This window comes from Telmatherina bonti (assembly GCF_933228915.1).
Source record: "Telmatherina bonti genome assembly, chromosome: 4".
NCBI lineage: Eukaryota > Metazoa > Chordata > Actinopteri > Atheriniformes > Telmatherinidae > Telmatherina > Telmatherina bonti.
This window is the reverse complement of record NC_136622.1, coordinates 28,188,573-28,201,512: the sequence shown is the minus strand read 5'-3', so window position 1 is coordinate 28,201,512 and position 12,940 is coordinate 28,188,573. Positions and strand designations below refer to the sequence as shown.

The 12,940-nt window shown below is 38.2% G+C and overlaps 1 protein-coding gene across 1 annotated transcript; it reads right to left on the bottom strand.

Moving 5' to 3' along the window:
- Positions 1-2,879: 2,879 nt before the first annotated feature.
- LOC306754526 (dysbindin-like) lies at positions 2,880-12,687 on the bottom strand (the record flags this gene model as incomplete). Its single annotated transcript, XM_079238543.1, has 4 exons — positions 12,610-12,687; positions 4,992-5,141; positions 4,704-4,853; positions 2,880-3,166 (listed from the first exon to the last, which is right to left on the bottom strand). The coding sequence occupies exons 1-4, from the start codon at positions 12,650-12,652 to the stop codon at positions 2,880-2,882; spliced, it is 630 nt and encodes a 209-aa protein (XP_079094669.1). The 5' UTR covers positions 12,653-12,687.
- Positions 12,688-12,940: the final 253 nt, after the last annotated feature.

The window sequence follows — 12,940 nt, the reverse complement described above, 5'->3', positions numbered from 1 at the left end:
CTTCACCTTAATTTTGGTGTGAACCAAAGAAACGGCCATTTTTATATTTTTTGGCCCAACGAACCCGAGCGTCGTATCAGGCCTGCAACAATTGTTTATTTGAGCGTCAAAGACTCGTTAATTCCTGGTTTAAAGCTGAACTTGATTTAATTGGACTCTTATATGTGTGGATGTTACAGTCTGAAATAGTGTTTTGATGAAGTTGTGGAATAACTGAAACCCACACATGTATTGAGAGAAACCCTTAAAACTTTATCTGCTAATTTTTATTTCTTTATTCTTATTTACTAAATATTTTGACTTTAAACTTTCTGTGTTACGTCTTAATTGCCTTACAGGATAACGGGTGTTATTGATTTCCAGCTACAGTTGTTATTCTGAGTGAATGTAAACTATGGTATTTTACATTTTCTCCTTGGGAGATGGAGGCACCGCCATAATTAAAAAAAACCTAAGTAAGTGTAAATGGTTAACAGCCAACTATTATTGTTTCTCCTGTTTACCAATATTAGTTTATTTGTATTTAAGTAACATACCCAGGGCCCCACTCATTGTACTATCACCAATCTTAACCAAAGGGTTAATATCTAGCTACTTGGGTTGGGTGCTACAATAGCAATACATTCAACAGTTTTATCCTTTGCTTTATTTATTTGTGTGTGCATGTGTGTGTCTGTGTATGTCCTTTGGAAGATGTTTGAATGTGAAAAAGATTCAACTCATCTTGGGAAGTACAGTAGCTGGAATCTTGCACAGCTACTCAATTTCGCCTCTATACAATCAGGTACACATATTCAGGTACTAGTACACACACAAAACACAAAAGTATTTAATCTGGGCCATTCACTCTCCACATACATGTACAGTTCTCAAGTTTCATCTCATGAGAGATTCTGAATGCATAGTCCAGAAATGTGAAACTAGGAACAGTATTGAGAAAATGGTACCACAAACATAATGGCATGCAACGACGAATACAATTCCATTATTGATAATGAAGATAACTTCCACATGCGCACAGCAGAGTTGTAGAAGGAAGAATAAGAAATGCAGCTTTTGAGTGGCAATGCTCACTGTGACTGACATCTCTGTCATAAACTGGCATTTTATCATCACAGAAGGTTTAAAGGTGCCTGCAGTTAACCTGTTTTTGCGCTTTGATCTCTGTTTTGGCACATCAGCCATGAAGCCATGTGCTTTTAGTTTGAAGGTTTCATGCTTTAACCACAAGGACATTCTGGAAATGCAAACAATGAAGTTACGAAACAATAGACTTAAAAGTTCAATGCAATTTGAAGTGAGTCACACGACTGAGAGGTGTGCTAATCAATATGATTTGCTTTTGTTTAAATTGTTTTAAATAAGAAAAAAACAATCCAGGTTTTGTCAGAACACACATATGTTGTACAGCCATGTTCCAACAACTGTCACCATGATGAAAACGAAAATAAACACAGACAAGAATTATTTCCAAAAAATTATTATTGAGGATTTTTGGGCTCTAGTGGTTTGTATTTCACAGCTGCTGAACAGGAAAGTGGGTTATAGAGTGTGTGGAATGACGTGCAGCAAAAGATCCCAAAGGTTAGGGTTGGGGTTAGCTTTGGAGCTGGCGGCAGCTGTGTGGAGGAGCTGCAGCTTCTGTACATGTGGTAGTCTCTCAACCACGAGCTAAACACGCCCCCAAAAGCAATTTAAGCTCACTCTTCATTTGAACGCTGAGGCCAATTTCCTTCATTTCAGACTTTTTTAAGCCAAAATATCAAACGTTCGTTAATTCACAGCTACATTTTTAGATAAACTGCTTTTCTTTTGTTGTTTTGTTTAATTTGAATTGGTTCTAAATCAGGTATTTTTATAAAGTTTAAGTCATTACTTAAATACGTAGGCTTCAACAGAGCTTTTGCAGATTTTCTCAGTGACGTGCTGTCTACTTACAGCTAATTGGGCATTCATTCTGGATCCTACCTGAGGGTAAAACTCAGTCTCATCTTTACTCTCATCCTAACTCTTTTTGTGTCTCTTTCTTTTTTTCTTTTCCAACCCTCCTCGGATTATGTCTATTTGCATTTCCTTGCTTAATCAGTCACTACATTTTCACTTGCTAGCACGTAAAGCAGCTAGCACTGCGTAAAGCAAAATCCGGCTATAATGTCAAGTGACACCCCGCAAAGAGAAGTTGTGAAGTGTGTTTTGTCAGCCTAGGGGCGTTCCTGGGCAGCAATGGCTCCAGAAACGCACATAATACATGTCACTGTGCCATCAAACAAATTTTAAGGTTGTGAGTCCTTAAAGGTCATACATTTGCTTTACTTTATTTATTTATTTACATTTTATAGTTTGGTAAAAAAGAAAAGAAGAAAAAGAAAGAAAAAGATCTTGATTTCTTCAATGTTGTTCTTCATATCGGTTGAAAATCTGCTGTTTCAGTAAAATTGGCTCAGAGGGGTATTTCTATTCAGGTGTTTCAGGATTATGTCGGAACTAAATTTGCTTACTGTTAAAACATGTTAGGACAGGAGAATGGAATGACTCATATAATTGGTGCTGACAGCTTCTGGCACGACTCTCAAGAATGTGTTCCATTGAGCATTCCACTGAACTAGCACAGAAGTACACAAAGTAAAAACGGTAATAGCAGTAAACAATCGCATCTGTGGATTTCAACTGACGTTCAAAAGACACGGAAAATATGCAGCCAGTTCATCCATGCAGAGTTTTCAGCCCATCATAAACAAATGCAAATATACAGAGAGAGAATATATATATATATATATATATATATATATATATATATATATATATATATATATATATATATATATATATATATATATATATATGATCGGGCTCTTCAGAATGTAAAAGTTGTTTTTCTGTTAGTTTGTTGGAGGCCTTCTTTCCTCCTCATCTTCCTCCTCTGTTTCTTCATCTCTTGTTTGGGGAACAGAGGTCAAAAGCAGAGTGTCAGCATGCACTTCTTCATCATCGGACTGGATCACAGGAGTGTCAGCTCCACCCACGCTGGTGTCGCTGGAACCAGAAGATGTAGAGGAGATGCGAGATTGTGAGCTGCGGTAAACTTCGCTTTGCCGTTGCAGAGGTGCGCGCTCCCTGTAGACAACTTCTGCCGTTTCATCCTCATATTGATCATCATCTTCGACCTCTGTAATTAGAAGCGGTTAGAACATGTTGGTATCTGTTTTATCAGAGCAGATCATGTCATGTTTACTGTCTTAATAGATGGAAACTACTGATTCAAACCATAAAAACTTCTGATTTGTGTATTTTTTCCCCCCCCTATTTAAGCAGTTTCATCAATGGACAGAACGCTGATCATGTTTATGGAAGTTATGTAGCCTACTTGATGTACACTACCAGTCTTTTTCTTCAACTGCTGAATACATTATGAAAGTCCTTCATTTTCCTAACCACTTCAGTTCCACTTCCAATTCAGGGTCACAAGCTAGAGCCTATTCCAGCATTTAGCAGGCAGTAAGCAGGGTACATCCTGGACAGGTCACTAGACCATCACAGAGAGACAAACAACCATTCACACTCACATTGACAATTTAAAGGCAGGCATGTTCGCCAGTAAGAGGAAGCCAGAGTACTCGGAGAGTCCCCCAACCAAGGCTCGAACCAGTTCTTGCTGTGAGGTGGTGCTAGCCACAGTGCTAACCACTATGCCAACAAGCAACTCAAATTATAGACTTTATACTAAAATTTATGAAATAGAGTTAAAATTGGGATATAGAAATGTGTCACAAATGATTCCATCCTACTTGAATGAATTTGAAATAATTTGTCCGAATGTGCTTTTTTTTCTTTTTTTGCTAAAATAACTTTTTGCTTTGTTGTAGCACTCGATCTTATTGTAAGACTCTTTCATAATTGCACATCTCGGTTTTGCAACATCTTTCTTCACCTTAAAATGACAAACAATTAAATTGCTCTCCTTACCACAGCCTTTTCCAGAACAGTAATTGCCTTCAAAGAATGACTCCCTTGTTGATTTGCTTTGATTTGTCATGAGATTACAAAATCTTACCTAAGTCTGTCCTCCTCAGTTTAACGGACTCCAGAAATTTAACATAATAACTAACTATAGCCCTTGTAGTTAGTGTTGTGTCATTCAATTCCACTTAATATTAGTTCTCCTTGCTGCAAAATGTAGCACTGTTCTAAATATTCTTTCATAGTTTTTTTCCCGCTGCCCCACTGGCCTTTCAACAAGAAGCTTAAATTCAAGATTTTAGGTTCACTCGTTACTTTCTAATGTCTGAGATAACAGAGAAGTCTCTTTAAGGAGAAAAAAACGTGTTGCCAAGAAATGCTGAAATAGTTCTCTGAATTGTCATAGAGAAACCAAACTTATGACTTATGATCCCTGACTTTGCACGACATGTTTTTCTCTTAGTTCAAGGAAACCCTTTAAAGCGAAGATGCTTGAGGTTTTGCTGTGTTTTTTTTTTTTTGACTGAGGTAAAAGTCTCTACACCTCCATATATACATCGCTCACTGACACAAAAGAGATAGTGAACTAATTATACATATATTTATATTTTATATATATATATATATAATATATATATATATATATATATATACACACACACACATCTATGAGTGGCGTGTAGATGATAGACAGAGACAGATTTTGTTTTTCCAGTGATTCAAGTTTCTTTTCTTTGACCATGCACCTGGTAGTGGAGATGAGAGTGCTCCTTCATCCATTCCTGCGCCTGAGTTGAGGAAGACATCAAGAGCTTCCTGATCTGATACGTCCATCAGATCCATGCTCTCCAGTACGTCAACATTCACCTCCATGGAGGAAATGCTGCCCATGGGAGCTGAATCAAATAACATTTGAAACACAAAGGGTAACAGTTTATATCTAACTGACATGTTCAGCTGTAGACGATTAATAGTTTGAGCTTTATGAAAGTATATAATAAATCTTTTTCACAGCCTCTTTAAAAGCCACTCACGTTTCCTGCAATCAATCTGTAGGTGTGCAGACGGCATGTAGTTGTCCATGTCATGCTGGTAGACCTCTTCAAAAAAGCGTTGCCTCTCCTTGAGCTTCAGGTGCTGAGCAGCATCGTTGTCCAGCGTTCTCTGAGAGTTGTCTGTTTCAGCTGACCAAGACATGACAAAAGAATAAAATTCATAAGGATTGCCTGACATCTTTTAGTTCGACACCAAAACATCTTTTGGAAAAAAGGTGCTGTCTATTATCAGCACAAGAAATATGTTTTGTTTTGTTTTTTATAGTACCTGGAAAAAGTACTGAATGTAATTATTTTACTAAAATGTCATTGTATTGTTTAATAGTCTAGACTTTAGAATATGACAAAAATAATCTTTGTTTTAATGTTATGCAAGAGTTAGTTGTCATTTAACTTTCCATGTTTTACAGCTATCTGATACAGCTTGTCATCTTTTTATGGGAACATAATGAAACCACAACCAGGGTGGCGGCTCTAATAAAGCTTCGGCTTCATAAATACCTTAACCTGGAAGAAGAACCCTTTCATTTAATTAGTTGTCTGGAAATTTTAATTTCATGGTGGCAACCTACCAACCATTTAGCTCTACCCTTGTAAACAACAAGTCAAAAGAAATGCAATTTTAAAGTAAAATTCAATCAAATAAGATGTTCTTCCTTAAGCCCATCTGGTAACATGTCTACCTCAATAAATGTGGGAACGAGAGGGCTGATTATCTAAGGTGGGACTAGATCCTTGCAACATCTTACCTGTTGTCTTACCTGGTATCATTGTGCTGCTGCGGTTTTAGCTAAGTTTTAGCCGTGGGACAGATGGCTTCATGTTTGACTCTGTGAGAGGGCTTCATGCTTATCTGATGTGCCTAAATCTCTTTGATTGCAAAACAATCCCAGATAATTACCCCACCGCCATGAGGTGTTTGTAATAATATGAAGTGTTTACTGGTTTGCAGTGTTTGAATTAAACTTGACATGATTGTGTGTATTGTTACTAAACATCTCCACTTTGGCCTTGTCTGTCTACCAGGCGTTGTTTTAGAAGTTTTCTAGTTTTTTCAAATGTGTATGTGTACATTTTAGTGTGTGGGAAGGAACTGGGATTGATAGTTTTGTTTTTGTTTTTTTTTATTTTAGTGCTCTTAAAATCTGTAAATCAGTTTGTGTCACATTTTGTTGTATAATAAGTGCTTCATAAATAAAGTTTGATTTGATTTGGGTTTCCCTTTGCAACACCCCAAAAACAACTATAATTTTTAACTTGTAATTCTTCAGATTCATAGACAGCAGCCGTTGCCTCTGTAAGATCATTGCTGATCTCTTTCAGCATTGTAACACATTCCTCAATACCTCAGACAGGCAAACTGCCAAAATCTCTGCTTTGAGGTGCTCAGACTTGCCGATGATCCCTTATTCAAATCAGTTGATTTGAATAAGTGACCTGTTGCTACTTATCTTATTAATTCCTCTGAAATCAGAACATGTACATGGTTTTTGTCATGTCTTGCTGTTCATCTGAAGTTGTTTTTATCTCATTTTAGGACATGGGAAGGTGGTAATATAATTTGTTATTTATCGTGACCTTCTTTTTTTTAATAACCTTCTTTCTTGACTGTTCTCCTTTAACATCCCTTTAAGTCAGGATTTCCCAAGGCTTTTCTTCAAAAAGGAAAAAGATTATTGTAATAACAGATTATGACTCTGATATTAGTCTGACCTCTAGTGTTCATCGCTGGAGTCACACGCAGTTTGTCAAAACTCAGTGGATTACAAATCAGCATTTCTATGTGGGTATGTTAATTATCATAAATGCAAATATATTCCAGGAAACAAAGAGAGCATCTGTCCCTACAGTAGGTCCACCTCACACACCAACTTTGACCAAGATGACAGGCTGTGGTTGTGTAATCGTATCACGTCCTCCTCAGCGCACAGCGACTCTCCCCCCTGGGCTCCTCCAGCTGACACTTTGACTCATGTCACCCGTGTTTTTGGTTGGTGTATATGTGTGGTTATGTTTAAAGCTGTATGTTTAAAAGGAATAAATGTGTGTTTATGCATTAACACTTGTTAGTTTATGCTCATTTTGTCACCCAGTCTCATCTGAAACAAGCATCCATGAATAACATGTTTATATGATGCCATTAGATTATTCAATGCACAGATAAAAAATATCAACATATTTTCCTGTGTTTCATTGTTTAGATTAGTTTAAAAACAAACACTGCAGCATTTTTGTGCCACCTAGCCTCGCTCTTTACATGACTGTCTCTGGAGATGCTGCTGGTCTATCTGCCAGTCCACTGTCTCCTGCCAAGAACCCTGTATTCTGTCATTCAAAGTCACCCTGGAGGCAGCAAAGCCACTCTATTCACAGCTCAGATATTCTAGTTTTATCTGATATTTGGCAGGAATGGAAAGAACCATTGATTTAAAGTTTACTGTGTTCTGAATTAGAAAGCAGTGCCCGGACACAACTGCAATCAAAGCAAATGTCACCAGCCTTTCTTGCCATAGGAACTTGACATATGGGAATATGTGGGGGTGTTTTCCAAATCTGGATACAAACAACCAATCACCATGGACCAAAAGGATCTGCTGGCATTTTTAAAAATATGCATAAATCATTTTGTCGACTCTAAGGCTTAATTATTAATGATTTAATGTAGCCCCAATATTGATATTCAAATCATATCAATAGCTGTTACTGCAACACTCGCCACACTTACTCGTGAATTGATACGCAAATGACGTGGGGTAAATGGAGAATTTGAAGCTCTGTCTAGCAATGTTGTAGGCTGGGATTTTAGCACTATCTTGTAATAATTAACAAAGAAGTAGGTGAAGAATTGAAAAGCTAAAAAGAGGAAAAGAATCAAGAGGATGGACCTTACTAGAGTGTAACTGTCTTGCCTTAAAGGTGGAGTATGTAAGATTTTCAATATTTTCAAAATAAATTAACTAATAAAATAACTACAATCATAATTAGAAAGTTTTTTGAACATGTAGGTTCCAGTCTGTCCATATTTGATGCGTTATTAAATTACAAGTTTAATTAATGACAAATGACAAAAAGCACTTTTTTTTTTTAACTGGTAGGCAAACATTTAAGAAGGGTCTTTGTCATTAATTAAACTTGTAATTTAATAACACATCAAATATGGGCAGACTGGAACCTACATATTTTTTTTTTAAAAACTATCTAATTATGATTGTAGTTATTTTTTAGTTTTTGGGTTTTTTTTTTAATATTGAAAATCTTACATACTCCACCTTTAAGCAAGAACTGCTAATTTCTAAGCTGTTTACATCTAACCCCGAAATCTGGTCCCTTGCTAAGTTTGACCCATTGTTCAAGTTCATTAAATATATTAATAATACTGCCAAATACTTTCAGAGTTAAAATTGGGTTTGTTATGATGTGGATTTTATAAGACACATCAACGTGCTTCATTCCTAAAACTCATTTAACAAGAAAATTTGTTTTCCGCAAGTCTTTTCAAAATGTGTTTAACTTTTGATTATGAAATAGAAACACAATCCTGAATTCTAGGTGTGTACACACAGAAAAAAGTCTCAGAGCAAGCAGGAATGCAATATGGCGTCAAACTGACATGTGGCATCATTCTCACAGTGTCTACAATCTCAGGCAGCAAGTCTCCAGCTCTGTACCAGCACAACCTGATCTTTTAAACATTTTAGTCTTAGTCATTGGCACAGAGTGATGATGACATGTCAAGGTGGAAGCACTTAGGCAGACTGATTGGAAAACAAATAAACTTCCATAAGCAAACTAAATACACTCCACAGGTAATAAGCCCACAAATCCCTAAATCCAAGTTAAGCTTGGCTGAGCTGGTAAAGATCTGGATTGCAACAACAAAGAAATAAGGACCAAAACCCAAGAAGTATTTATACTGGGAGAGTTGTGAATAATAACAAGTAAGCGTGTATGTGTTGGGTTACATGAACAAACAAAAAAAAAAAAAAAAAAGCCTGGACTCTGCACTGTATTACAAGACACCAAATGCCAAGAAAAGCCAAAAAACATTCACTTAATTTAAGCTTTTTGCTCAATATTTCTGATGTTTTCTGAAAACCTGAAGTAACTCAAATCAATATAGACTCTGACCCTGCCTCCATCATCACTCACACTCATCTATTCAACAAGAAAGCAACCGCACTAAGTCCTGGCATGGTTGTGCTTATTCAGATGAAATCCTTATTTTTTGGAGATATGTCCTTTAAGGAGCCTCTGCTAAGATTTCCTGTCACATCATTGTGACCTGTGAGTGTCCACAGCCATTCAGGAGTTGTCATTGTGACATCACTGGGAAGCTTGAGACAGATAAGCCCATTACTAAAGGCTGTGACTGCAGAGAAAAGGCTTGATGATGATTAAACCGCACAGCTTATATAAACCTCAGTTTTGCCTGTTGGCCTTATGTAGGTTTCTCTCTGAGCATGACTCTTCCTTGCTATCTTTTGCCTTGTCTATTTATCTAAAAGTCATGTTGTATTACTCAAGTTGAGATGACCACTGGACATACCCGACCCACACACAAGCTCTGCTGCGTGTCCTTATCTGACTGCCTCTCCGAGGTCGGAAGACATGTATGTGGAAGACTGACTCATCTAGATAAACTCTGAGTTTCCTGCCTCCCTGCAGTGGAAGATTTGTAGGAGGTCTCCATGCGAATGGACTAAGGTTGCACTACTACCAGGCTCTGCAAGACCAAAATGCTGCTCTTAGGCTCCAATGGGAAATCCCTCGCTTTCGACAGGGGTTATTGACCACCAACAATCTTTATATGGCTGTGTGGCTCATCTTTTATTTCCCCCACTTTCAGCCCAAAGCCATTGACTTTGAAAATGTCACGCATGGGTCACTGAGCACAAAGTGTGATAAAATAATCCTGATGTTTGATGAGGCAGTGCATCCACTGTGCTCCAAGAGCACATTTCACTTTGTCAATGAAGGAAGAACATCAGGATTTATTTTGGTATAGAAGTGCTGGCTTCATACCGAGAAGTTCTAAAAGATGAAACCATGAAGCTATATGAAACAAAAGTCTATGTTTTCGATATCCCTACTTCGGAGTAGGTCAAGTCTATAGAAACATATTTTCTTCCATGTCTTTCCCTTAGAAATCCCATGACACTTGTAACTAAGCCTTCTGCCCCTTACCCAGAACCCATGCTCCACCTCAGCCCACTCTAAACCATCATTACTTGAGTCTTACTCTTACATAACACGAGTACAATCCATCAGTTGCACACCCTACACTAGTGTAGACTCCCACTGCATTGTAGTGCGTGCTAACTTTACTCACCCCTTTTTAAATGTATGGAAATGCTTGTAAGATTTTCATGCTGACAGTGGTTGCAGTAATGAAAACAGTTAGGAAAAGAAAGATGGGAAGAAGTTTTTCAAAGAAAGCAGAATAGAGTTATGCAACCTGAGTTTGTTGGGTATTGTTCCTGGTATAAAGTAACTGTAGCGTCAGTGATTTGAGGCAAAAGGCTTTACTGTGTTTGCTTGCCTCAGCTAAGCCTTGCACTGTCAGATGGAAGGAATGAGAAGACATGCATTTTTATGTGCTTTTGTAGGTTCTTTTTGTTGCCTCCTTCATTTTTTATAGTTGTTTTCTTTAGGTTTGTACACCTATGTTGATCAGATTATCTGCCACGAGGTGAGGTAAGGTTGGGATAGTGCGGGTCACATGACCAGAGTCAGAGTGAAGCTGAAGCACATGATTTTTTTGTTTCTTATCCCTCTGATCTATTCTTGCAGGTCTGATCCCTTGGGTTGTTTTGACTGCTGTGCTCCAGCTAATCTGCACACTTACTGTTTGTATATTCATTCATATTAAAAAAAAAAAAAAAAGAACTGTTTTCATTGCTCTGATTACCCTATCAGCATTTTTTCTGGGGTAAAAACATTCAACTGTGAGCCATTTAGTGGTGCAGTTGTACTTCAGTCCTGAGCACTGCACTGGAAGTAAGAAACAAATGTTTCTATTGAACCAGTGAGTCACATGGTGCGCCATTCAGTTCCCTTGTGGCAAGTGGAAAGAAATCCCATGATCATCTTTCTGTTTTCAGAGAGGTGGGGTGTTTATGTGTGTGAGGCAGTGCTTATATGGCAAAGGCAGTTATGCTGCATGGCCAGTCTCAGCTGACACCTCCCTCCCCGCCCCCACGGCGATCCAGTGATGGTGCCAGCAATACAGAGCCACACCATTTTAAGGAATTGCTACTATTATTTATCAAGTCGAGCTCGCTTTTTGCTGCCTTGTGGCCACAGCAGTCCATCAAACATAAATCATTTATGAGTGAGATCACTGCACCACAATAGTCACCTCCCCCACTGTGCTTTCCCACTACCCCTCACTGCCCACACACATATCCATAAACCCACAGCCATGTAGCAGAACGTAAATCAAGACTGGTCATTTATGCTGTCCCACCTCTTTCCTACAGCAGCCAGCCTGCACCATACTGCAAGAAGCCAGAGCTTCAGGCTGGAGTGAGGAATGCTTCATGTAAATATGTTTGTGTGAATATATCTACTCTCCAGATCAAAATCTATATATTCCCTGATTGGTATCGTCTCATCTTCATGTTTCTCTGACCCCAGTGCAGACCACCATTCCTGAAAGAGTCTGATCAGATTTTGTATTCCCAGGCTACATCCATTCCCAAAGCCATAAAAGCACTTCACTCAGGGCTTAATGTAAAGACGACCTCCAGTCACGTCCACTGCTACCCAATTAGGTCAGTCAAAACAGGAGTGTACTCTAACATGCCCAGTCTGCAGTCTGTATACATCAGAAAGCTCCACAAACACCCCCACACAGAAACTTTTCAATAAAATAGCAAGGAGCATTGGGATATATCCCATTGTTCATCTGACACTTAAAAGAAGAGCTTGCCTCTAGTAGTCTGTGGGGTGGTTTAGTATTCAGCTTTTTTATCTCTTCATTTTTCTTTAGATTTACAAAACAAAAGTGCCGCATGACAATCAAGGCTGCCGTGCTAATTTAGCTCAGCAGAGATGCTCCCACGGCTTTTACTATCACTTTGGAAAGTGAGACTTTTGCTTTGTGTTTATAATGATGACTGGGAGTAAAAAGACAACAAGGAAGTGAAGGGATAAGCTGAACATACGTTGTTTTAGTTTTCCAATCAGAAAAAGTGTGATCAGTCCTTTGGGTTCAGGTTTCAGCAACTTAGAGTAGAGAAAATAATGTAACAAGCATTCTTTACTTATTCTGCATGATGTACACAACATAATGAGGTACAGTCACAATTAATCAAAGAACTTAAAGATACCATGTGGACTCAAAAGGATTTCCAGTAAAAGGGAATAAGAAACCTCTGCATAATTTTATTTTAGGACTTTAATTATGCAGAATGTGCAGACGTGCCCTGAAAATGAATGCAATAAATTACTCCTCAGGTCGTGTTAAAAGTAAAATGTTCAAGAGCAGCAACAAGGTACAATAATGTGCAGTACAGATTAAAGTTATTTACTACATACCAGTTTAGTGACACTTCAAATACACATTTTTTTAAGTTACACACCATTGGGTACTTACATGCTAGACGCTTGTTGTGGTTCATTGACCCAGTAGACGACATGATCCAGTAGCGTGGGACTGGCTGTGAGCAGTGTTTACCTTTGACCGTGTGTAGATTTCTCTTTTCTCTTCCTGTCAAGTCTCCAGGACAGGATGCGAGTGTGTGAAGTGGATGGTCATCTAGTCATTGCATCTATTTACTTTGGTGCCAGGACTATCAAACATGGTACACTCACATTATCCTTTATGTGTACACTCTCCTCTCTTTCTTCTGCTCTTCTCTGCTTGTCTGCTGTGATCGCTGACTGCCCCCCACCCCCTCTCTGACTTGCTGCTTTTCTTTTTTTTT